The 26,420-nt window shown below is 46.1% G+C and overlaps 1 protein-coding gene across 1 annotated transcript; it reads left to right on the top strand.

Moving 5' to 3' along the window:
* Window positions 1-6: 6 nt before the first annotated feature.
* On the top strand, window positions 7-26,420 carry SNAP29 (synaptosome associated protein 29). Its single transcript, XM_045457612.1, has 5 exons — window positions 7-691; window positions 9,461-9,657; window positions 15,717-15,802; window positions 18,184-18,282; window positions 23,083-26,420. The coding sequence occupies exons 1-5, from the start codon at window positions 455-457 to the stop codon at window positions 23,238-23,240; spliced, it is 777 nt and encodes a 258-aa protein (XP_045313568.1). The 5' UTR covers window positions 7-454; the 3' UTR covers window positions 23,241-26,420.

Here is a 26,420-nt window from a genome sequence, read left to right as displayed (position 1 = left end):
CGGCTGGCCTCCCGCACCGGCCTGCGAGCGACAGAACTCACGGCGCAGGCGCGGCGGTATCCGGCTTCCCCGCCACGTGACCTCTGTTGTCGACACTGGGTGGGGCGTGGCCGTGGGGCGATCCCACCGCTGGAGGGGAGAGACAAACCGAGGGGTAGGCTGAGGTCGCGCACACAGGGCGTGGTCCCCCCCAAGCCGCCGGGCAAGATGGTCAGCTCCGGAGGCGGGGCCTCCCTCGCAAGGCCGGCGGAAGGAGCTCGCTCCGCGACCGTGGGGTGGAGGGGCGTAGAACTTCTCTGGACCTCGGGCCGCGGAGACTAGGGGCTGCAAAGCGGTGGGTGCTTCCCGAGGGCCTCGGGAGGGCGGCCTGGACCCCTGCGGGCCTGCAAAAGCCGTTCCTCGCCTTGGCCACGCACCTCCCTTTCCTGCCCAGACCGAGACGAGCGGCGGCACCATGTCGGCCTACCCCAAAAGCTACAACCCATTCGACGACGACGCAGAGGATGAGGGCTCCCGGCCGGCCCCGTGGAAGGACGACCATGACCTCCCCGATGGACTCGGCGCGCCCACGGACAGGCAGCAGTACCTGAGGCAGGAGGTGATGCGCAGGGCCGAAGCCACGGCCGCCAGCACCAACAGGTCCCTGTCCCTCATGTACGAGTCCGAGAGGATAGGCGTCGCCTCTTCCGAGGTGAGTCTTTGGCAGGGCTGGGCGGCCCTACCAGTCTGAATTGTCACACGGGGTCAAGAAACGTTCACTTTGCAAAGAGGTGTGTATCTTGAGTGCTTGAAAGAGGCAGTTTGCCCCCAGTAATCTTCCATAGTTATTAGCAGAGCTCGGGTTAAGGAAATGGATTTTCTGTTTCTTTTATATAATTTCCTGCCCTTCACCTATCCCTGAATGGCTGAAGTGACCCATGAGACCCTGAGTGACCCAGAATGGGTGAAGATTGTGCGTGGTGTGTGAAGCGTCAGCAAATGGGACTTGAGTTCTTTCCTGTCACTGACCACTTCTCCACTTCGCCAGTAGAGATGATGATGTCTGTCTGGACAATTGTTGAGTAAGCCATAATCCAAGTTTGGTCGAGTCTAGGGCCTTGCCTTTACTTCCCAAATCCAGATGAAGATGCTCTAGGTAGTGTATGGTTTGTGACAGTCCATTGCTCCAATTCACCTTTGTCAATTCTTCTTTCCACCCATAGAAGATTTCAGGGACCCTAAGTGAGAATGGTTCTTCCTTAGGCTCCACATTTTCTCCTTAGCCTACTAATGAAATGGTTTTGTTGGAGCTTTTGGGTTTTGTTTTGTTTTGTTTGTTTTGTTTTTTTAAGTTCTTAAAAATGTAATAGTAGATCACTGGTATATGAGCTGAGATTAATTTTAAGCATTTGTAGTTGTTGTTGTTGTTTTTTTTCCCATGACCTGAGCCAAAATCAAGAGTCAGTCATTCAACCAACTGAGCCACCCAAGCACCCCATTAAGCACTTGTAGCTTTGAAACTTAGTGCTGGAAGCTAAAATGTTGTCTTCCTCTGTGGGTCTCTGTGACTCTTTTCTCTGGCAAAGTTTATTCTGACCTGATTACTTACAGTGTTGGGCAGTTTGAGGTATGTTGATTAATTTCTCAAATAGTCATCTGGGTCATTTCTCCATTGCCACTTTGTTGGTTATTTTCCTTCCCTGCTTCTCCCTATTACAGTATCTCTCATTGGCCCATCTTCCTGTCTTTGGTCTCCTTAAGGAAATTTAGGTGTAGTTTTTATATCTCATATCTACTAGATTCCTGTGTTTGAGTTTAAATGAAAAATGTTGACTAAGATTTGGGAAGATTGCCTAAGGTCTTAGGGCCCTACTAGAGGAATTACTTAATTGCGGGTCTCAGGTCCAAGGAAGCCAAGTAAGAACTGTGTGAAGGGACATCTCTGAAAACGGTGACAACAAATGAAATAGGAAATCAGTATGATAACAAATCATGGCAAAGGATAAACTTGAATCTGGTATTTAAGACTACGATTTAGATAGGAGTGAGGAGGGGGAGAAAGAAGAGCAAGAGGGATGTTCCTAGGGCAGAGAGGAGCAATGAAAAGGCACCAGCCCACCACCAAAGCTCCTGGGCTCCAGTAGGGAAGTGATGCACAGGCTGCATTCAAGGAAAGAGCCCAGAGGAGGCAGCCTAGGAGCCTTCATGTTCATGGTCAGAGGAAAGTCTTTTCTTCAGAGGGAAGGAGAATCACGAACATAATAGAGATGAGTGGTTTCACATGGATCATGGTGACACCGCCCCCCCCCCCATGCTGCCCCTAAAGGTCCTTCTCTTTGTGTAAAGGGGACTGTGAGAACAGAGGCAAAGTGGCACCTCAGGCTTGTGAGGCTTGGACTGAGCCAAGTTGGCATTGCTCTGAGAGGTACATTATGATCATGACTGGGTAGGTGACAGACAGGCACTGTCATCAGTATAGTGACACTGAATTTTTCCAGGATTGAGTCAGTTCTTAATTATCAGAGGCCTTGGGAGTCTGGAATGGTCAGCTCCCCCCTCCCCACCCCACTCTGTACTCTCCAGACTGCCTTTGAATCACTCTTTGATTCCAGTCAGAATGGAAATGGGGCTGGGGCTGGTAAGCTCTTCCTGCCACTGAGTGTACATTGTGGCTCCCAGCCGACCCAAGTCACCTGCTAACCTCCCAACATAGAGCCCCTGTGCTGAGCCATGCCAAAACATGATAGGTTCTTATAGAGGATTAAGAGTTTGCAAATATTAGGTTGGGAAGACATCATCCCAGGTTGGCTGAAGTAGGAAAATTACTGAGTCTGGTCAGCTCTAGAGAAGGAGAGCTGCCCTCCTCCTATGAAACCTGACAAGGTTTGTTTCTCACAAGGAGTCTAGCCACAGGTCATGACCACCAGGGGCCAGAATTAGAGCAGAGCAGGTTGTACTCAACTGGCCTGGTAGGCACAGTCCAGAACCATAGAGAGGCTCGTAGGCCACTCAGCAATTCTTCTGTATTGCAGGCATAATTTATTTATTCTTTTCTTTATCTATGGTTTAGCTATTATGAAGCAATATCCAGTCACATAGTTTAAAATTTAGAACACACAGAAGACTGAAGTTTCCTCCGACTCCTCTGCCCCCACAGCCACCAGTTACTATCAATTCCTTCAGTGTCCTTGTGGAGGTATTCTATCTCTAGAGACATATCTATAGTCCTTTCCATTTATTTATTTATTTATTTATTTATTTATTTACTTACTTACTTACTTACTTTGAGAGAGATGTGGGAGGGGCAGAGAGAGAGAGGGAGAGAGAGAGAGAATCCAAGGCAGGCTCCACACTGTCAGCACAGAGCCCGATGTAAGGCTCGGACTCACCAACTGTGAGATCATGACCTGAACTAAAACCAAAAGTCAGATGCTCAACCGACTGAACCACCCAGGCACCCCACTTTTTTTTTTTTTTTAATAATTTTGACTTAAGCAGACACATTCTGTATATTTTAGTCTGTGTGTTTCTTAATAGGCTTGGAGGTTATTCCCCAGCTATCTATAATGCACTGCTCTTTTTTTTTTTTCAAATAGCTGTTTCATATTCTACCGAATGAATGACTTGTATTTATGTAGCCAGTCCCCTAGTGATAGCCATTTGGGTTGTTTGCACCTTTGGGCAAGCCTGTGGAGACATGCCTGCCCAGGGTGTTCCTTGTTCCCTCTGGCAGCTGAGCATGCTCCTGTGTAGTTTTGTGAAACCTGGGATCTCATTTCAGGGGAGTCCAGCAATAAATGTTAGACCAGAGCCTGAAGGCTGGCGCAGTAACATCAATGGAATGGAAGTGGTGTTTGGTAGGCCATCACACAACCATGTAGGCATGGCTGACCACTTGCCTGACTGGCAGACCTGAGTGTTTAACCCCTCCAGAGGTCAAGCATGTGGCTGAAAGCCCCCATCATAAATCACATTGTTAGCATAAACTATTTGGCCTACCCTAAGGACTCAGGTAAATAAAGATACTTTTATTGGGGCAATCTAAGGGCAGGGAGCCAGGCAAGGCCTTTCTTTAGAACATGCAGGGTGTAGACAGCGCAGGCCTGCTGAGTTAGTCCTTTAGTGTGGGCCCCCAGTCAGCCTGCACACATGCGGTGGGGAGCACCAGCGTCTCCACCTTTGCCCTTGGATTTTCATACAATCTAAGACTAGGTTTGTGTTTTCATATCCACTCTATAGTACTGCAGTAAGACAGGGCCCCACTTTGAGCATGTTCCATGCTCATGTGTCCCCACCAGCTCTTGTGTATGTGTGTGTTCCACTGGAAAGGAAGTGACATAATGGAGATGAATTTCAAGTTTCTAGATTCAGCTTACTGATTCCAGATTGATTTCCACCTACTTATCATTCAATATCTGAGTTTATTTTTTCTTTTTTTAATGTTTATTTATTTTCAAGGTGGGGGAGGGGTAGAGAGAGGGGGACGGAGTAGCCAAAGTGGGCTTTGTGTTGACAGCAGAGAGCCTGGTGTGGGGCTCGATCTCATGAACTGCAAGATCGTGACCTGAGCTGAAGTTGGATGCTCAACTGACTGAGCCACCCAGGTGCCCCCTGAGTTGTTGGTTGTTTTTTTTTTTTTTTTAAGTTTATTTATTTATTTTGAGAGAGAGGTGAGGGAGGGGCAGAGAGAGAGAATTCCAAGCAGGCTCTGCACTGTCAGCACAGAAGCCAATGCAGGGCTCAGTCTCATGAACCATGAGATCGTGATCTGAGCCAAAATGAAGAGTTGGACGTTCAACCAACTAAGCTACCCAGCTGCCCCTCGATACCAGAATTCAATTACAAGTTCAATACAAGGACCTTAGTACTGATATTTTCCCTCAGAACCTCAGGACCTGACCTGGTCAGGAGGACAACTAGACCCGACTGACCTTATGAGATGCATCAGCTGTGAATTGCAGTTGGGATCTAGTGGTCACTGCTGCCCTCTGTGATGCCTGCTGGGTCCTGCCTGGCATCTCTCCTACTCCCTCACCTCATGCTCACATTTCTCCTCCTCTCTCAGCTCCCCCAGCTGGCCCTGCTGCTCTGGGCTTCCCCACTGCCCAGAATCTCTTGCCACATCCCAACCCTTTGCCTCCCTAACTTCAACTTTCAGTTTCCCCTTCAATGTCGCTTCATCAGGGAGCCTCCCTAACCACCCACCCCCCCCCTTAAGTCAGGCAAGGAGTCACTGTGAGGGGCCTACCCTGGCAGAGCGGCCATCATGTGTGTGTAGGATTAGCTTTCTTTCTGCCTACCCCGAGAGACTGTAAGCTTGCTTTCTCTGGTTTCTCAGCACTGCAGTGTCGTCAACCAATGAAAAGTCAAATTGAACTTGACTCTTTGTGCCCTCCACCAAGACTGTAAGCTCTGTCAGGGCAGAGATCTGGGGCTGATTAGTTCACCCCTGAATCCCTAGCACCTGGAACTGTGGCTGGCAGAGAGTAATATCTGTTGGTGGATATCTTGCAGGACCCCTGTCTGTGTGTGTTTTCTATCAGCAAGGATTGTGTGACGTGTTCACACCCTCACAATTGGGACATAACCCATCTGGCAAGAAGTTGCCTCATATAGGACAGAGTATGCCCTCACAGGGTCTTCAGCTGTCTTTTGCTTCCTCTTGCTGTATCAGGAATCCCTGTTTGACAAGAGCCACAAACCAAAGGGGAAATTGAGACATCCCCTGTCTCTGTGCTGTCCCTCAGCATAGTACCATTGGCCCAACCAGATCTTTTCTCTGACCATTTTCTTTTTCTAGTTTAACTTTAAAAAACTCCTTTTGGTTGGGAATGCAAACTGGTGCAGCCACTCTGGAAAAACAGTACAGAAGTTCCTCAAAAAATTAAAAATAGAACTACCCTATGAGCCAGCAATTGCACTACTAGGTATTTATTCGAGGGATACAAGTGTGCTGTTTCAAAGGGGCACATTCACCCCAATGTTTATAGCACTGCTGCTGACAATAGCCAAAATATGGAAAGAGCCCAAATGTCCATCGATGGATGAATGGTTAAAGAAGATGTGGTATATATATACAATGGAGTATTACTCAGCAATCAAAAAGAATGAAATCTTGCCATTTGCAACTACATGGATAGAACTGGAGAATATTATGCTAAGCGAAATTAGTCAGAGAAAGACAAGTATCATATGACTTCACTCATATGAGGAATTTAAGATACAAAACAGGTGAACATAAGGGAAGGGAAACATAATATAAAAACAGGGAGGATGACAAAACATAAGAGACTCTTAAATACAGAAAACAAACTGAGGGTTGCTGGAGGGGTTCTGGGAAGAGGAATGGGTTAAATGGGTAAGGGGCATTAAGGAAGACACTTGTTGGGATGAGCACTGGGTATTTTGCATAGGGGATGAATCATTGGAATCTACTTCTGAAATCATTGTTGCACTATATGCTAACCAACTTGGATATAAATTTAAAAATAAATTAATAAAAAAAATAAAACTCCTATTGGAGCTCAGGGCTGGGGAGGAGGGTGGATCGCCTGTAATGCTGACGTCTGAGCTTTGCATGCATACCCTTTACACTGAGGCCATTCTCTTAAGCTCCGCCCCCTCCCCCCATGGCCACCCTTGTCTCTCGATGACCTCCATTCTCAAAGGGAGCAATGATGATAGGACATGGCCCCCCTTTTAGGGGATAGGAGGATGTCTGGAGACTGGAGTGTTTGAGGCCTGCCTTCATAATGGCTGGTGCGGGGTCTACCTAGCTCATCCTTTCTGTCCTGGCATTCCTGATATTGCTCTGCCAAGCCCTTCTTTCTCTTTAGTTAGAACTAGGTCATAAGCACTTGGAGCCTGGTCCTTTCCTCGGCCTCAGGAGGAGTTTAGCAGAAGTTCCTCCTCTCCTGGCCTCCTGATCAGAAGATCACCTTTGGTGAACACCAGCTTCCAGTTCACAGACACTTCCAGAGACCAGAATAGCTCTCACTTCACTGGCCTTCCAGCCTCACAGCAAGACAGGCCACCTCATGGATTTCTCTTCACTTCGATCATAACATCTAAGTAAGACATTTGGTTTCCTTACCAAGTCAGCACAGTGGCACAGACTCGGAGTTTTTGAGAGACTGTGTCAGTTGTGAACAGAAGGAAATAAGGTCTCACTGTGAACTGGGGAAGATTTTGTCAGCTATTGGTCACTGCTGCCACTCTCCAAATTGAGGTCGGGAGGCTGAGGCGAGAGGGCGAGTGGTTGGTGAGATGAGCCACCACAAGAGACCTCACTGTCAGGGAGGCCAAGGACCTGCCTCCTAGTACAACAGAGTGCTGACCAGCACTCCCACCCCCAGTTGCCAGGCCACCTCCTGGCACATGCTTTATCTTCTGCAGTGGGAAAAATAGGCTAGTGGGACTGGACTATGAGCAATACATCAATTCAAAAAACCTGTGAATGCTGGAGAAAACCATTTCTATCCTAATTTACATCTCTGCCTTATTCCAGAAAAGACTCACCTTAGAATGGACAGAAGTTGGGGCACCTGGGTGGTAGTCAAGTATCTGATACTTGGTTTTGGCTCAGGTCAGGATCTCACATGAATTTGAGCCCCACATTGGACTCTGTGCTGATGGCTCAGAGCCTGCTTGGGATTCTCTCTCTCCTTCTCTCTGCCCCCCTGCTCACTCTCTCCCTCTCTCAAGGTAAATAAAAAAAATAAAAAGAACGGACAGAAGCTAACAATACTGAGGTGTTGGAAGAAGGAGAGACTCTAGATAAATTAGCTGCTCTGGGGGTTTTTTGTTTTTTGTTGTTTTTTATTCTTTCTAAAAATGAGCCCTCATAAGATTTGACCACAGTCCAGAAAAGAGTTTTCCTTTTGCTTAAAAAAAAAAATCTGATGGTTTCTTCAGACATGTTTCATGAGCTGGTGAAAAATAAATGTTCAAAGCTGTAAAGCTTAGAAGTTATAAGTTTATTTCCAACAAGAGTTCAGTTCCAACTGCCTAAAGCTTAGAAGTTATATGTTTATTTCCAACAGGAGTTCAGTTCCAACTGCCTGCATGGCTCAGTCGGTTAAGCGTCCAACTTTGGCTCAGTTCATGATCTCATGGTTCATGGGTTTGAGCCCTGCATTGGGTTCTGTGCTGACAGCTCAGAGCCTGCAGCCTGCTTTGGATTCTGTGTCTCCCTCTCTCTCTGCCCCTCTCCCACTCCCCACTCTATCAAAAATGAATAAATGTTAAAAAAAATTTGCTCAGGACTCTGTTTTTAGGTATTAAGAGAGAAATCTCTTAGGATTACCTGCCATAGCTAATATAACTGCTGAACCACAGCAGATGCAGGGTTAAAAGAGGGAAGGGGCTGCCTCAGGAAGTAAATAAAACAGGGAAAGTTTGAGAGTCTTCTGGCTGGAAAGGCAGATCACAGAGAAAACATGGCTGGAATGGCCTGAAATAGAGGCCAAAGCAAGTTTGGCACAAAGAAAGGAAGGTGTTAGTGTTGCTGAGGTGGTGAGTTCACATCCACCACCAGAATCATATCAGCTCTTGAGGAATATGGTCCAGGCTCTCCCTGTGGCCACAGAGTGTCATTCACTTATCCATTTGGCAGTCCTGCAGCAAGCTGCTGCTCTGGGTGAGACATTGGGGACCCAGTGAAAAAGTGGGTCCCTGTCTCATGGAGCTTGCATGCTGTAAAGAAAACTAAGGTAGGTTGAGGGTGTAGAGAGGTGGGTTGAGGATAGAAGTTCTACTTTAGAGAAGATGTTCAGGGAAACTTCTCTGAGGAATGGCCTCTGAGCAGAGACCTGAATTAAATGAATAGAGCCATACCAGTATCTGGATGAAGACCATTACAGGGAAAGAAAGTAGCATGTAAAAGGCCCTGGGACAGAGTCACATTTGTTTTAAGTTTTGAAGCTGAAACTATGGATGAGTTGGAATCAGATGATGACAGGGCCCAGAAAGGACCCAGAACCTAGCCTGTGAAATAATTTTAAGACATGGCCAGGGCCAGGTGACTCCAGTGTCCCAGTAGAAATCCCATATGTGAAAAGGGGGAGTATAAGAGCCATAGGCCAATGGCAGGGCCAGGTCAAAGCCTGTAAAGTTACAGGGTTATGGGGGCCAGGAAAGGGGGAGGGCTAGAAATTGTGCTGCCCGTCCAGGCCCTGCACTCTGGCGCCTGCCAGCACCCTTCATCCATGTTAACATGGTCCTGTGAGCCAGCATTATATGGGCAGGAGGGAAAAAGAACTCAGGAGCAAATATGAAAAAAAGCAGGTAGAGGCAGGACAGGGAAGGGCAGAAAAAGGAATGTGTTGTCGGAAAGGATAACGTGCTCTTCACAGATGACCGCGTCTGTGCCTATATGTGCTCACTGAGGGTCTGTGACAAACCTGCTGTGTGTGGTCCTCTGCAGAGAGGGGAAAATTACAAAATGGTATAATATAATGCCATCACCTCTTGTTTTCCCCAGGAGCTCGTCCGTCAGCGAGGCGTCTTAGAACGCACAGAGAAGATGGTGGACAAGATGGATCAAGATTTGAAGACCAGCCAGAAGCACATTAACAGCATTAAGAGCATGTTTGGGGGGCTTGTCAATTACTTCAAATCCAAACCAACAGAGACACCACCAGAGCAGAATGGACCCCTCACCCCCCAGGCCAGTAGCAGGTGAGTGGATCTTTAGCCATCCCGATATGAAGCAGCTGAAAGTGGGGTTTAGTGCAAATAGTCAAGATTTCCAAGCCACTTCTAGTGCCTTAAAGGGATCCAAGGTCTTGGTATGTTACCAATTGTGAGGGATTTGTCTTCACACGCTTTGAATTTTTTTAAGTTTATTTCTTTTTGAGAGAGAGAGAACACAAGCAGGGGAGGAGCAGAGAGAGAAGAAGACACAGAATCTGAAGCAGGCTCCAGGCTCTGAGCTGTGAGCACAGATCCCAAAGCAGGGCTCAAACTCATAGACTGTGAGAACATGACCCAAGCCGAAGTTGGCTGCTTAACCAACTGAGCCACTCAGGTGCCCCTTTCTTCACACATTTTGAAGCAAACATTTCTCTAGGGCTTCTGATTATGTTCATTTGATTGACATCCGGTCTGCATAAATTGGGTCTCCAATAAAATTAAATTTCTGCTCCAGTAATTATAAGTTGAAAGAATGTTCACCTCAAAAAGCTTAATCAGTATAAATGTGATTCATTTCACAGAATTTTTAAAATTCTTTATAAAGTCTTTTTTTTTTTTTTTTTTTTTAAGTAGGCTCCATACCTAACATGGGGCTTGAACTCAGTATCCTGAGATCAAGAGCCACATGTCTACCAACTCAGCCAGGCACTCCAGAATTTTTTTTTGTTTTAAGATTTTATTTTTGAGTAATCTCTATCCCCAGCATGGGGCTTGAACTCACAACCCCGAGATCAAGAGTCACATGCTCTTTCGACTAAGCCAGCCAGGTGTACCTTAAAAAGTCTTTAGAGGCGCCTGGGTGGCTCAGTTGGTTAAGCATCTGACTCGATTTCAGCTCAGGTCATGATCTCACAGATTGTGAGATCAAGCCCCACTTTGGGCTCAGTGCTGACAATACAGTGCCTGCTTAGGATTTTGTCTCTCCCTCTGCCCCTCTCTGTCTCTCTCTCTTTCTCTCTCTCTCAAAATAAAAAAAGTCTTTATATTTAACATTTCCATATCTAATTCAGTCTGGCCATTAATTTTTGTTTTATTTTATTTTATTTTATTTTATTTTATTTTATTTTATTTTTTAATGTTTATTTTAAGAGACCGAGTGCGAGCAGGGGAGGGGCAGGGAGTGAGAGAGAGACACAGACAGACAGACAGACACAGGATCTGAAGCAGGCTCCAGGCTCTAGGCTATCAGTGCAGAGCCCAATACAGGGCTTGAACTCATGAACAGTGAGATCATGACCTGAGCCAAACTTGGTGCTTAACTGACTGTGCCACCCGGGCACCCCACCATTAATTTTTATTTTAAAATTAGAAATTATTTTTCTCAAAATTTTCAGCTAGAGGTATAATAAATCATACACAAGATTTTGGCAGGTATTTAAATATCACACGTATGAAGTTAAGAGTCAAGTTTCTATTGACATAGATTACTACTGTTCATTTCTCAGGCCATTGTGTCTACTTTTTATTATAGAACAATATAGTCATTATACAAAAATCTGTACCTTACCTGCTATAGCATGAAACCCCAAAACTTTGTTTTTCCCTTCTTCAGTGTTTTCATAGTGGCAATGACAGTGTTCATTTGGTTGTGTACCCTATTTCCATTTAACCCAGAGAAACGTTTGATGTAACATTAATGTACAGGTTTCATAGCCATGTCTCTCTGTTTATCTTTCAAATCTGGAATACAGGAGCGCCTGGGTGGCTCAGTCAGTTGAGTGTCCTACTCTTGATTTCAGCTCAGGTCATGATCCCAGGGTCACGGGATCGAGCCCCATGTCAGGGTCAGTACTGAACGTGGAGCCTACTTAAGATTCTCCCTCCCTCTGCCCCCTTCTCAGCTCTGGCACTCTCTCTAAAATAAATTAAAAAAAATGTTTTTTAATCTGGAATACAGAGCGATTTTTTAAGATAAATTTTTTTTAAGTTTATTTGTTTTGAGAGAGAGAGGAGAGTGCAAGCAGGGGAGAAGCAGAGAAAGAGGCAGAGAGAATCCCAAGCAGTCTTCACACTGTCAGCGCAGAGCCCAGTGCAGGGCTTGAACTTAATGAACCGCGAGATCATTATCTGAGCCGAAGTCAAGAGTTGTCCAACTCTTACTTAAGAGTAAGTTGGATGGCTTAGCTGGTTAAGCATCTGACTTAGGCTCAGATCATGATCTGGCAATTCATGAGTTCAAACCCCACGTCAGGCTCTGCACTGACCGTGGGGAACCTACTTAGGATTCTCTCTGTCTCTGTCTCTGTCTCTCTCTCTCTGTTTCTCTCTCTCTGTCTCTCTCCCTCCCTCCCCCTCTTCCTCCATCCCTCCTCCTCCCCCACTTGCACTGTCTCTCAAAATAATAAACTTTTAAAAAAATGCATACCTGCGGCACCTAGGTGACTCAGTCAGTTTAGTGTCTGACTTCAGCTCAGGTCATGATCTCGAGGTTTGTGAGTTCGATCCCCACATCTGACTCTGCTGTCAGCTCAGAGCCTGCTTTGGATAATTTGTCTCCCTCTCTCTCTGCCCCTCCCCCGCTCATTCTCTCCTTCTCTCTCCCTCTCTCAAAAATAAAATGTTTTAAAAAATGTATACCTGATGTACAGTACAATACACACATCTTAAGTGTGTTTACACTTCCACTAAACAGGTCACTGTTTACCTGTATGTATATCTATGTAACCACCACCCAGATTAGGACATAGGTATGGTAGAGAAGAAATTAGGAAACTATTTCCAGCTTACAGTAGCGCTGGGGAGAAACAAATGAGGGTGAAGGAATGGGGGTGGGGGTTGTAGCAGAAAGACCAGGCAGGTGAGTTGTTGGGACTTATGGAGAAGGTGATTGGTGGGGGCCCCAGAGGCTGTTTCCTGTGCATACACTAGCCAAGGTCATGAGGGTTTGTTTGTGGTTCAGTTATAATCCCCACCCATCCCCAATTTTCCAGGTTGACCCTAATTTCAAATCTCTGTCACTTTTTTCCCACCAACTGGCATAGTTTCTGGCGTTTTTTATTTGTGTATTTTTTTTTTTTAATGGTGTTTTTTTTGGGTTTGGTTTGGTTTGGTTTGCAGTACACAAATCAGAACGATGTTTTGTGCCCTCCTTTTTGAGTTTCTGTGTTACGTAGGAAGTTTAAATGTCTGTTTGCTTTGGACTAAGACCTCTGTACCTCACATGAGCTCAGCAGCAGAGCCAGCCCTGGGAGAAGTGGGAAGCTGACAGGTTTGTGATTGGTGCTTTCCTGTGTCCCACATGCCACTTCCCAAAGGCTTCTTAGGACTTGTGCCCCACCCCCGCATCCACCCACCTGGCCCTAGTCACGCCATAAAAGCCTTTAAAGTCCTGGGGCTCCTAAGGCAACTTAACTTTTGCGGGGAGCATCTTGAAAACGGGAGGCCTTCCTGACAGAGATGTCCCAGTAGTGAAGCAGCCAGAGTTACTTCAGGGAGGTGAGCCTGTGAGTGCCTGATGTCACCTGCCACATCTGGCCTTCTGTCCAGAGATCAGCTCTAGTCAACTGTTGCGTTCTTGCCATTCTTTAGTAAATGCAGGAAAGGAAATCTCTTAAATGAAGCGACTGACTCTAGTTCACCTGCTCCCCAAATGTGCATTGAAGGTATCCATGCAGCTTTGTTGGAGAGGCTGATCCAGTGGCCTTACACGGGTTCCTTCCTTCATGGGTGCCAAGCACTCATGCTTTGCAGGCCAGTGCCTGTCCTAGAAGACAAAGCTGCAGGAGAGAGGTCAGTCTGTTGGAAGGTGCAGAGGAGGCAGGTGATCAGTGATGCAGCGGAGGCCCACAGGAGGGGGGGCTTGGCCCTGGGAACTGAGGCACCAACCTTTTACATGGACTCAGGATTGCACGGGAGCTTGCCAGTTAAAGGAGGGGAAAGTGGCAGACACGTGGCAGTCTAAGCACAAGAGAAGCTGGGATGAGGGATGATATTGGCTGTTTCTAGAGCAGGAGCCCAGCAGGCTCTTGACATTGAAGCCTGGGCTGCAAAGGTATCCGTGAGCTCCTACACCCCTAACTTTGCAAAAATCACTATAATGTGTAATTGTTTCTATAAAATAAGTTAAATCTGTGATTCTGTCAAAAAACCCCTATTCCATAAATGCAGGGATATTCTCATATGAAAGCTTTCAAAAGAACTTTCTTCTCTTCAGACTTCTGTCAAGTCACTTGTTTTCCTGTGTATATCCTTATCACCCAAACCCTTTGGTTTCTAAGTTGTATTTGTTTTTCGTTAAGCCATTTTTGTTCTTGCTGATAAAGCTTCATAAGCTACTGCTTCCCATTTCCATTTAAAGCTCCTGGGGAGGTCCGTTCAGATCATAGATTTAACCACTCCCTAAATGTAAAACTCTAGCTTATTTAAGACTTGGTTTCTTTTTTTTTTTTTTTTTTTAATTTTTTTTTTCAACGTTTATTTATTTTTGAGACAGTGAGAGACAGAGCATGAACAGGGGAGGGGCAGAGAGAGAGGGAGACACAGAATCGGAAACAGGCTCCAGGCTCTGAGCCATCAGCCCAGAGCCTGACGCGGGGCTCGAACTCCCGGACCGCGAGATCGTGACCTGGCTGAAGTCGGACGCTCAACCAACTGCGCCACCCAGGCGCCCCTAAGACTTGGTTTCTAACCAAGAGCCACCACTCTTTTTAGACTTCTTTCTTCTCTTCCTTACCATTTCTGTCACTATCCCTAGAATTGGCTTTTGTGCGAGGAGCCATTTTTCACAAAGAAGCCAAGTTTTGATCATTTAAGTGTTACTACCATGTATATATGAGTACATAGGAAAGAAGTCAGCTTTGCGGTATATAGGCTGGCAGTAGCCAGGTGGGCTCAGCTGCAAACACCTCCCACTTGCACTGGCCTGGCCATACATGGGGCTCACAATTGTGCTTATAGAAACCAGCTGTGTGTTCTAGACCTCCAGTCACTGCTTCTGAGTAATGAAATCCTCAGATTTCAGGAGGCTCTGCTCTGTTCTGTACATTGCTGAAGCACTGAGCACCTACAGAGCCTTTAGCCCGATGAGGTCCAGGCTTGCTCTGGTGGGGAGCCATTAAAGACTTTCACCAGAGAGGTTCATGCAGGCTATGTCAGAAAGATGCCCAGCATCTTTGGATAAGGATTGGAAAGGTGGGAGGCTCATCCATATAAGGATAAAGAGACAAGCCAGAAGGAGGGGCCAGATTTGGGGGATCTCTAGGGGATCCAGAAGATGTTTGCATGGCTTGCTGGGAGTGGAGCTGTACAGAGAAAGGGCCTACGTGGAGAATGGTTGGTTCCCAGCATGGCTGATGAAGTGGCCAGGCTGCTGGTCAGCAGGGTAGAGAAGAGCAGACTAGGCAGGAGGCTCAGGTTTAGGGGAGGGAGAGTCCCTGTCATGCCTGCAGGGTTTCAGCAGGGTGTCAGGCACAGTGTGAGGATCTCCAACATACCGAGAGAAGTCCCTATCTGTAGCAGGAGTCGGTAGACTGAGCTTTGCGGGCCAGGAAGCAAAATCAAAGATATTTTGTAGGGATTTATATAACAAAAAAATTTTTTTTAGTGACAGAATTCAAAAAATGAAAATAATAATTGAGTATGATTCTTTGTAACAGATCTAATGGGGAGAATGAAATTATTGATGGAGGTTCAAAGTTAGTGTTCTCTGTCATATAATCCATTGCCAGTGGTCATGTATAAAGGCTGCTCTCTGCCAGTGGCTGTGCAAAAACAGGTGGTGGGCCAGATTTGGCCCATGGGTCACGGTTTGCTGACCCCTAGTCTGAAGATATCCATTTGGTCTTTTCGTGTGCTTCTCTTCCCCCTGGTCCTGGGATTCTCATTTTCCTGAGTGAGGGCCACCTAACCAGATGCCGTTCTTCTAAAGCAGGTGTCTCAAAAGCTCGCTGTGCTGCTGGCAGGACTGCCAGGAACTGCTGATGAATATCCCTGCTTTGGTCAGAGGCGGCATTTGCTTTTTGCCCACAGGCATTGCTTGAAAAGACTAACTACACTGTCATAGGTATTTTCTCTAAGTTTTCTCTTTTCTTGACTTTTATCCAAAGATTGAAAGAAGCCATAAGTACCAGTAAGGAACAGGAGGCACAGTACCAGGCCAGCCACCCAAACCTCAGGAAGCTGAATGATTCAGGTCAGTGGGGACCTGTGCTTGGCCACACTTGGATTCTGTGGGGAGACCTCTGGATTTAGTGTTGGTCCTGGTGAATTGGGGGCAGCAGAAACCCCAGCTGCTGTCATGGGTAAAGGTTGTTAGGGACCCAGTGCCACTCCCAGGGGGCCGGAAGTGTGTGTTAAGGCATGGCTCATCCCTCACTCTGTGGAGGGTGAAATAAGGAAGTAGGGGCCTGTGTCCCTTGAAAATGAGCCTGCCCACCATTAGTTCCTACCCTGTGTAGCTCCAAGCTCTTCCAGCAGAGAAAATAAAACTGTAGGAAAGCCCCTGTGGTAAGGGGAATAGCCCCCCAAAGATGCCCATGTCCCAGTCTCCACACCCAATGAATATATCTGGTTATATGACAAAAAAGGAATTACAGTTGCTAATCAGCTGATCTTGAGACAGGAAATTATTCCTGAGTTAACCGGCTGGGCCCAGTGTAATCACAAAGGCCCTTTATAAGTGGAAAGGGAGGCAGAGGAGAGATTATCAAAAACTGGAAGATGCTTGGCTGCTAGCTCAGAAAATGCAGGGAGGGACCAGCTGCTAATGAATGCAGGCAACCTCTAGAAGCTGGAAAAGGCTAAGAATCACATTTTCCCCAAGAGCTTCCAGGAGGAGCACAAATCTGTTGACACCTCAGTTATAGCCCAGTGTGACCCATTACTGGACTTCTGACTCCCAGAACTGAAGGATAAGTCTGTGGTAGTTGTTGCTCAACACAAAGAGACTCGTGTAGCTCCTAAGCCCAAGTGGGTGGAGAAGCAGCAGCATGAACAGGCGTGCAAGGTCAATTGTATTTGATGTCCTAGTGCCTTGTTATCACATGATAGTCCCAGAAACACAATACCCCTTATCTGGAAAGGAATTTAGGCCTCCTGGGAGTCCCTGTGGACCCTTAGAAGTCCAGGCACATTGGAGCATGCTAGAAACCAGATGCTTCCTGTGCTACCTTCAAGGAAAGCAGGGCTCATGGTGGACACTCCGGAACCGACTACTCTTGGTTGACACAGCTAAGAAGAAGCCTGATGAAAGCAGAGCTTGGGGGTCAGGAAAGATGGACATCAACACAGTTCAGTGTGGAAAGGCAAAAGCCATGGGAGACATGAGAGAAAAAAAAAACTAAAATGTGTAAGGCCCACGGAAAGTCCAAGCTTAATATACCCTGAAGAAGTAGAAAAGGAACCCTGCACCCAAAAGATACAATTTTAAGGCATTAAAGGGAGTTTTAATTTGTATTGTGTGTAGTAACCTAAGAGTCAAAAAGAAAAAAAGGATACCATGCATATCAGTAGATTGTGCTAGAGGAAATACACTAAGTCTAGAAAGAGAAGTTTCCCCAGAAGATATAAACTGGGATAATAGGGCTTTTCTGTGTGCATTCAGAAACTGCAGTTCAAGGAAGATTTGGGGCAAATGTGCATTATTAACATTTCTTTTTGCTTGTTTTATTTGAAGTGAAAAGACAGCATAGAAATACATTTCAGGAAGAGAAGTCACCCACAATCCCATTTCTACAACATAGCTATTTTGATTTTTTTAATTAAAGTTTTTTTTTTTAAGTTTTTATTTATTTATTTTGATAGAGAAAGAGTGTGTGCACAAGCAGGGAAGGGCTAGAAAGAGGGGGTTATGGAGGATCTGAAGTGGGCTCTGCATACAGCAGAGAGCCCGATGTGGGGCTCGAACTCACGAACCATGAGATCATGACCTGAGCTGTGAAGGCCGACACTTAACCGACTGAACCACCCAGGCACCCTGCTATTTTGAGTTTTAAACCTCGTCTTGTAGACCTTGTTCACAACCCCAAGTAGTTTTGTATTGTTGTAGTTCTACTGATGTCTCATTACTTGTATGAGTCTCTGTTCCTTTCCCCGGCTCGTGTCCAGGGTCTGTCTAACCGGGTAACTGTAGGTTGAGGCTCTTTGATCTCCAAAAGGGCTGCCCCCCGCCAGGCTCCTCTCCCTGCCCCACAAGCCTGCCCAGTGCTCCTCCCTCATGCACCTTATCCATCCCCACACTCACCTCTTTGGGTGACCTCATCCCTTCTGCCCGTTTTCCAGATTAAGATTAATTTTGTGGGGCTCTTGGGTGGCGCAGTCAGTTAAGCATCCGATTCTTGATCTCGGCTCAAGTCATCATCTCACAGTTCATGAGTTCAAGCCCCACATCATGTTTTATGTGAATGGCGCAGAATCCACTTGGGATTCTGTCTCTCCTCTCTGCCCCTCCCCTACTTGTTCTCGCATGCTCTCTCTCTCAAATAATCTTAAAAAAAAAAAAAAGATTAATTTTGTGAAGCAGTATTTCAAGACATGTTAGTTAACCATTCTCCTGGTGTTTCTTTCCAAACTCAGACTCCATCCCTGGAGGGGCTGGTCCTGCTGCGAGTACTGAGGCTTACCCAAAGAACCCACACCTTCGAGCCTATCACCAGAAGATAGACAGTAATCTAGGTAAGACCAGAAGGCTAGCTACACCAGCCTCCTCAGGTCACTTATTCAGAACACTTGGCTTCCAGACAGCTTGTGCTGGGCCCAGCCAGTACACCAGTAACCACCAGTTTCTCAGGACCAAAATGTGGTGTCTGCCACTTCTTCCCTACATGTCAAATCCAATATGAGATGTGAGTCATAGCTATCTCACCTCTCTCTCTCTCTCTGTCTCTCTCTCTCTCTCTCTCTCCCCCTCCCTCCCTCCCTCTCTCCCTCTCCCTCTCCCTCTCCCTCACACTCTCTTCTCTCTCTCTCTTTCTACTTCACCTTCTCTCTCTCTCTCTCTCCCTCTCCCTCTCCCTCTCCCTCTCTCCCTCGCCCTCTCTCTCTCTCTCTCTCTGTCTTTCTGGAGTCAGTCTACTTCTGTCCATCCTTACCTCTCATCTGGGCTATGACAGCCACAGGGACTAGGAGTCCCTGGGAGGCCACACAGTGCAGCATTGAGAATACCCCATCACCGTCATCTCCCCTGTGCACCAGGCACAGGAACAGAACCTGTCTCTGAGGATTGGGGAGAGGGTTAGATGAGCAACACCATAAATCCCATAGGGAACTGCCTGGTCTGTAAGAGTTGGCCACTCATGTGGCCACTGCAGCAGACACTGGCCACACAGCCAGGCTCCTTGAATTCTGTGTCCTTTGCCCAGCCTCTTGCCCCATCTGCCTCTCCACCCCTCCTGCCCTTGTCACTTGTGGCTCCAACTGCCTTCCTGCCTCTGCCTGGAGTGTCCTTCTTCCCCGCTGTTTGCAGGCCGGCTCCTTCTCATGCTGTGGGCCTGGCTTTAACGTGCTGTGCCCTGTCTTAGTTCTGTATCTGCTGGCTCATCTGGTGTCTTCCCAACCACACTGTAAATTCCAGGGAACACAGGACTATTTCTATATTGTCATCACTTTACCCTGGCCTAATAGGCAAGCACTCGATGATTCATTTTTGAATGAAGGGAGAGAAGCCAGTTACTTAAAGTTCAAGTGGAGGAGTGTGTGTGGGCAGTAGGAGCAGGCGTGTGAGCGGTTTCCATGAGTTCATTCTACGTGGTGTCTCAGATGTGCTGCCCCTCTAACCTTCACCCCCTGAACAGGAACCTCCTCCATGGCTACCTGGGTCTCCATCAGTCTCCCACCACTGTTGGGAGATGGCAAAGTGGGTGAGATCCAAAGTAAAATCTCCCCCTACCTTAAAGGTATCTAGTAGGAGACAAAACTGAGACCCCTGGTGATACACATTGGGCATCTGTGCCTAGGCTTCCTCTTCCTCTCCCCCAACCCGCCCCACCCCAGGAGGGACACTGAGGGCCCCTTCCCTTATTTACTCAGAGCAGTGCCCATTCCAGAGCCCTGAGCAAATAGCATTACAGCATGTTAGACAAATCCATATACTTTCTTGTCAACATTTAGCCTTTGTTTCTGAGTATTTAGATTCATTGTAGAAAATTATGAAGTTAGAGAAAAAAAAAATTATGAAGTTAGGTAAATGCCATGAGGAAATAAACACTTAGAAGCCTATTGTCCAGCGGTAGCCACTGATTTGGTATCATCTACTTTGGATGTACATGTGTACACATGTGTGTATTCAACGTCACAGTACTGGGGGTCATTTAGTATTACATCCTGCCTTTTTCGTTTACGTGTTGAACACTAAAATTTTTTTCTTGAAATTTTTTTGACAAGCCCCACTTCACCAGTCCCATCCCCTCCTTTTGGACGCTTAGGTTATTTCCATCCTTCTCTACTGTATATGATCCTTTTGGGAGCAAATCATTATAATCCCATGAGTAAATCTTTCGCTGCATTTTGTAGCTGGATTGCTAGAATGGAATTACACAGGGAAAAGAAGTCTCCTCCTGAGCATTAAAAGAAATCTCCATGGAAATAAGATGTCAATTGTAGAAAATAGACATAAGCAGGAACAATAAAAGAACTAATTCGCCCACCCACAGCTCACGGTTTCCCTCGGTGTGAATATCAGCACTAAACCTGCCCGCCAGTAGCAGGGGAGAGGGCCCATCTCCACACTACACACTCAGGCAGGCTTCCATCCCAAACTCCACCTGCCCTTTGCCTTCAGAGCCTAGGAAAGCCCCAGGCAGCCAGCTCTTTATTGGGTCCTCTGGACTCTGCCCTCCAGAGCCAAAGGCCTCAGCCAGAAGGTGCATCTGCTGGGATGTGACCACTCCAGAGTCACACAAAGGAACTTGAAGCCCTCAGTCTTCCCCACTGAAGGTTTCCCCACCCAAATGGTGTCACTGGTGCCAACTGAAGAGAGGAGGAGGAGGGAGACCTATGGAAGGGTACAGAGTTTAGGGAGTGAGGCAGGAAGAAGGGGTAAGTACAGCCCATCCCTGGAGGCTAAGGGGGTGCAATTGGCATGATCTTTGTAATCTGGGCAGGCATGTGTGGCATGCCGAGAAGGGCTAGGGTGGCACTCAGGAGCCATTGGGCCCACTGACACAGGCTGTGCCTGGCTGCCCTTCACAGGTTTGCTCCTTCCTTCCTACCACACCCCCTGGCCCCTGCCTTTATCTCAGGGACTAGTGCAAGTTCCCTTCTGACGGCAGCTCCCTTGTTGGGTGGCTTTATCACATACTTTTTTTTTTTTAATCTCGGTATACTTATTGCTTGTCCTTTGCTGTCCCAACAACCAGCAAACTCCCTGACGCTTGGGGTGACCTCGTAGGTTTCACTCTCCATGGAATACAAGATCAAAGGTTTCAATAAATTCAAGAAGCATAGAGCTAAGGACAATTTTAAAAACAAATTTGATTCTGCTTAGATTTGTGGTGCTAGGGCCAAGTATTTGTGTAACCTGACTTTTCTTTGCTTAATGTTTTATCTTTAATTCAGCCACAAGAAGGCTTATGAAGCACCTCTTCTTCTCTCTTCCCTCTAGTTCTTTCTTGGCCTGCTGCTGCTAGAAAAAGGACAGAGGGCAGCTCTGGGCATGCCCCCCATTTCCACTCTGTGCATTGCACACATACGTACATACACACACATGCACACACATATACACACACAGCCATGAATCCCGGGAAGAGGCCATACTACCTAAGTCCACCCTGCAGAATATTGAAGTCAAGACTCACCTCTGCAGTTGGCTCAGCTCCATCAGGGGACCCCACAGTGCCTCCAGCATCTCCCTTCAGTTCGCATTGATCCTAGTTCACCTTTATGTCACCTCTGCCCAATACTCCCTTCATATACTGTTAAGTCCAACCACGGCTTTACAGATGTTATCCGTCTTAAAAACAGATGTGGTAATGATTTTTTACAATTATTTGAAACAAAGGGAAAATATTCATCACAGGACAGCATATGGAAGGAAATAGAATGAGTTCAGAAGGAACCTGACACCAGAGTGGCTAGTTGTGGCAGAGCCCTCCCTGGGGACCTGCCTCTCAAAGGAGATTCCCCTCAGCTATGATCTGAGTCCTGGGAAGGCCAGAGCACAGATTAGGAAAGGGGTCAGAATTTGAACTCAGACCCAGTGGGACTGACCTGGGTTTCTCCCCATACTGCACTTGCCCTGCTTAGAAGTGGGACGTTGACCCCTTGTGTTTGGACTTGAATTTCAGCAGTAGTGATGTAACCTATTGCTAGTGCTGAACCTTTGCCAAAAGTCGTGTGCTTCATACTCCCCTTGGGTCTTGCCCCAGTTCGCATATCTGAAGGGACCTTCAGCTCTTTGTTCCTTTTAACATGGGGACCCTGGACTGCAGGGATCTCTGCAGAGATCCCTCTGCTTGTGCAGAGTCCACTGTCTTCTTTCTGGCCGCAGAGTAAGCGAAGGAAATGGTGCCAGCCAGATTCAGGTTATGTCATACCCGCAGGACATATACAGCATTGATGTGTTTGTGGATCTGAGCAGTGGTAGCTGAGAATGAACTAATGTGGGAAAATGTGAATTTTCGTAACAGAGGTGACAGGACCTCACAGCATTCAGGTGCAGTGGAAACATTTGCACTTCATGGGTTTTTTGGGAGAGTACCCCAGGTGGCAAGGCAGGGATAACACCCCTATTTCTCCTGCCACCTGCAGAGTGGAAGGGTGGGTGGGATGCAGCCTTCTCTGAGGGGATCCTAGGGCAGGAGCAACCTGGGTGCAGGGGCTCCCTTTGGACAGGGGCTTCCCAGGTCCATCTCTCGGATGTGTTTCCAAACAGGAATCCTCATACCTGCTAATCCAGAACTGTGCTTTGATCGAGCTTTAGAGAGCTGGAGATGGAAGCAAGGAAAGCTGGCAATGTTGAGTTTACCCACCAACATGGGGCTTTTGCTCCTGAAGAACAAGCCAGTGGGTCTGGCTATTAGTTACCTACATACTTCTCACAGATACTCATCATGGGGTCTGGGAAGGGAATGTGTTTTCCAGACCCTTCTGTACTTCTCTTTTCCTTGGGTACTAAGTGATCTTGCAATATGCTGCAACCTACTAGAACATTCAGAGGCAGCTGAAAATTATGATCTAGATGCATTTTTTTAAAGCACAAAAAGATAAACAGCATTGTACAAACAGTGGTTATCTTAGGCTGACACCTGGGGGAGGAGTGGCTTCAACATTAAGCGCAAATTGCTTTATATGGAGTAAGCAGGTTTTCTTTTTACTTGCATGTGTTTTGGAAAATGTAACCAAAGCCCTAGAGTTTTATCTATCTTATGAGAAGGAGGACTCTGTAAGTGTAAGTATTGCTGAGCACCTGCCATGGACCACACAGCAGCCGCAATGCTGTGACTTTGCTCAGCCCCGTGTCCTTTCCCTCTCCCACAGATGAGCTGTCCATGGGACTAGGCCGGCTGAAGGACATAGCCCTGGGGATGCAGACGGAAATTGAGGAGCAAGATGACATTCTTGACCGCCTCACAACCAAAGTGGACAAATTAGATGTCAATATAAAAAGCACAGAAAGAAAAGTTAGGCAACTTTAAAGACAGAGAAGGAGTTCCACTCCATTGTGATGAAAAGAGCCGAAAGATCTTTTAAACTCCCCAAAATTTCATTTATGTTGTTTTAGTATGTAATGTACCATGTGTTTGCAAATGTTATAATTATAGAGTGGGTCCTAGGAGATGTTGTTAGGAGAAGTGTCTGTCCCACTTTTTTTAGAGCCATCATCTCTTGATTCTCTGAACTGAATGCTCAGAGCTGTAGTCTGAGCACAGTAGCATGGCCCTGAGTACCTTGGGCCTTTGGTTACCATGCCAGAATGAGAACGAAAAAGTTGCATTTCTCAATTTAACAAGCATATGGAAAGATGTGGGCAGAATTTCAGTCTTGGAACCACCAACCTCTGTTCCTGTTTGCTGTATTTCTCATTTCTTGGCCTTACGGTGAGTCAGAGCACTGAGAGACTGTGTAAGCCAGTTGTTTGTGGGGGATGGTCCTTCCCACACCTTGGCTTACCATTTACGATCCTCCCACTGCCACACACACACACTGAGCCCATTGCGATTCTCTCAACACACCCTCCCACCACCCCCCGGAAAGGATCAATGTTAGATTCACATTGTGATCCTCTCAACACCCTAAAAGAATTAGTGTTCAGAAATGGAAAGTATCAGCATTTGCTGTTTGGTTGACAAATGTCACCTTTCCGTCCTGGCCTCCATCCTTGGCATGCATTTTAATAGGAGGTGTTCAGATTCTCCTGCTCTCTGTGATGCCTGGAAATATGCAGGGAATCGGCTCAGCCCTGCTTCCCCGTGCACTCTCACTTCTAAGTTGCTGTCTGAGGTTAGGGACAGATGCAGCACTGCCTCAAGTCTATCCAGCTAGCCGATTGGGGGCCCTCTACAGTTTGTGGGAATGGAGCATCATACAGACCATGCCTACACTGTGTGCTCCTCCCCTCTGGGAGCACCTTGACCCAGCCTTGGGGATGGCAGTGTTTATTCAGTGCCTGGGGTCCCCTGACCTGCCTAAGATTCCTATCCATTCTTCTTCTTGCAAGATGACTTGACTCATCACTTGGTTCTTTGCCACCCAGTTTGAGGACTGATACTCCACATACAATGCTGACTTGCATAGAATGACTTAGCTTTAAAAAAAAAAAAGCCCAGACATTATCATTTTAAGTGGCCCAGCTTGTTCTACACAAAGACTTAATCTGATTACAGAAATAAATTTTAATTAATGCTTTTAAGTGATTCTTTTTTTTGTAAAGTGACATTAATTAAAATTGACTTCTGTAATTAGATTACTGTCTCGGTGTTGGTGTCTCCAACAGAATAATTGAAGCTATAAGACCCTTGTCTTTTTAAAAAGCAAATTAATTAAACTTTTAAAAGATGGTGAAAGGGGCTGATTTTAATAAGATCAGTTAGGTCAGAAACTTTATAATAGTGTGCTTCACCTTGACACATGGCACTGTCTGTGTGACCTTCACCAGTTTGGTTCTGGAGCCTATAAACAAAGTCCCTTAAAGCAAAGGAAATCTCTGAAGTGCTACAGCAAAGTATTTATGTAGCAGTTCATTTGTAGAAGTTCCATCCCTGCATGATATTCCTAAAAACACAGCTTCCATTGGCAGATAGAACTTTGTCATGTTCCAGCCACCTCATGGAGTCTGAGCAACATCATTATGAATATCCCAGCACATGAGAACACAGAGGTGGTCAAATTAGATGTTTATCAGATGAGCTGATCACTCAATTGATCACTGGTAAAAGGAAAAATTTTAAACATATACCTAGCCCACGTAAAATGAGTTCAGAGAACTTTCAGCAAAAAGCCTGCTGACAAGCATGAGGCCAGAATGCAGAGCAGCCTGTATGTATATTTCCACTCTTAATTGTTTCGATTTTTTTCTAACACCTTCCATGTATGTCATCATAGATGTTTCTGTTCATCGGGCAGAGACTCATGGAGATTAGTCATTATACCTCAGGCCTAAACTTAATTTTTCAAATAAATACATGTAAAGGCCACAAACATTCTCTTCCACAGTCTTCCATTTGTATAATGAGATTAGCGATTTCAGTGACCTGAGGCGAAGTGGCACTGAATATTTTGCCCCTTCCCTGTCTTTTGTTAGATAATTGAAGCCAGTTGCCCCCCCCCCCCACTCTTTCTTTACCCACCCCAAGCATATGAAAGGAAAGCACCATCACTTTTCTAGAAATTTTCTTCTGACACATTAGACGTATATTTAATCCACTCTTGTTTAGACCTTTTTATTCTAGGGCCCTGGCCAAGGGACTCTCCAAGCTAGATGCTGGCCACCAGCTTCTTTCTGCTGGGTCTTCACTCCTGCTCACATGCCCATAAAGGACCAGTTGCCGATTCTACTTTATTAAGCAAAGTTGTTTGCATTTTCAGAGAACAAAGGGAAACATGGAGCCTCCAGAATCTTTGCACATGATGATTATGATCAAAAAGAACATTCTACCCTCTAGACTAGATGACATACCTATCTCATGGAGGCGCTCCAAGGTGCCCAGGCTGGAGTTGGCTGTGGGTGAGCTTTGTTACCACAGACAAGAGCAGTGAACTCACCCTTCTTACCAGATAGGGTCTATAGGACAGGTTCTTATTTCCACAGTCAAGCTGGAAGCAAACTGTGCCTTCAAAAAAGTGGCTTTCCTAACTTTAGGTTGGTTATATGTTAAGTGTGCTACTAACTTAAAAATAAGTACATTCTCTTCAGAGGAAACAGTTTCTAACATCTAGTGATCTGTAACACCAGTGGAGCTGCCTTGTCTTTTCTGCATTCTGTAGGAAAGGAGACCTGAATTTAGCTCAGGTGGCAAGAAGAAAATCCATAAGTGCATTTTTATTTCTCTTTTTCTAACTTCTGTTTGTGAATATGTCATTTTAAGGGTACACTACACCAATTTAGTAAAAAAAAAAAAAAAAAAAAAAAAAAAGCTTACATTTTTGCCTCTATAGGCCTTTTCTCAGAATTTGTAAAGTTACCACTGTTGTTAGCATCTCCAGCTCTGATGATGAAATGTCTTGTATACAGAATGATAAGCCAGTCATTAAAAGTGCTTGGGGGGCGGAGGGGAGGCTCTTTGTTCAGAGTCTATCAGAACAGCCCCTAAGCTCCATGCCTTCAACTCAACAAATGACCATATTCTGGAAAATAAAATGTGAAGTTTTTAAAATCA

This window comes from Leopardus geoffroyi, chromosome D3, assembly GCF_018350155.1.
Source record: "Leopardus geoffroyi isolate Oge1 chromosome D3, O.geoffroyi_Oge1_pat1.0, whole genome shotgun sequence".
Classification (NCBI taxonomy): Eukaryota; Metazoa; Chordata; class Mammalia; order Carnivora; family Felidae; genus Leopardus; species Leopardus geoffroyi.
This window is presented reverse-complemented; position numbering and strand designations above follow the sequence as displayed.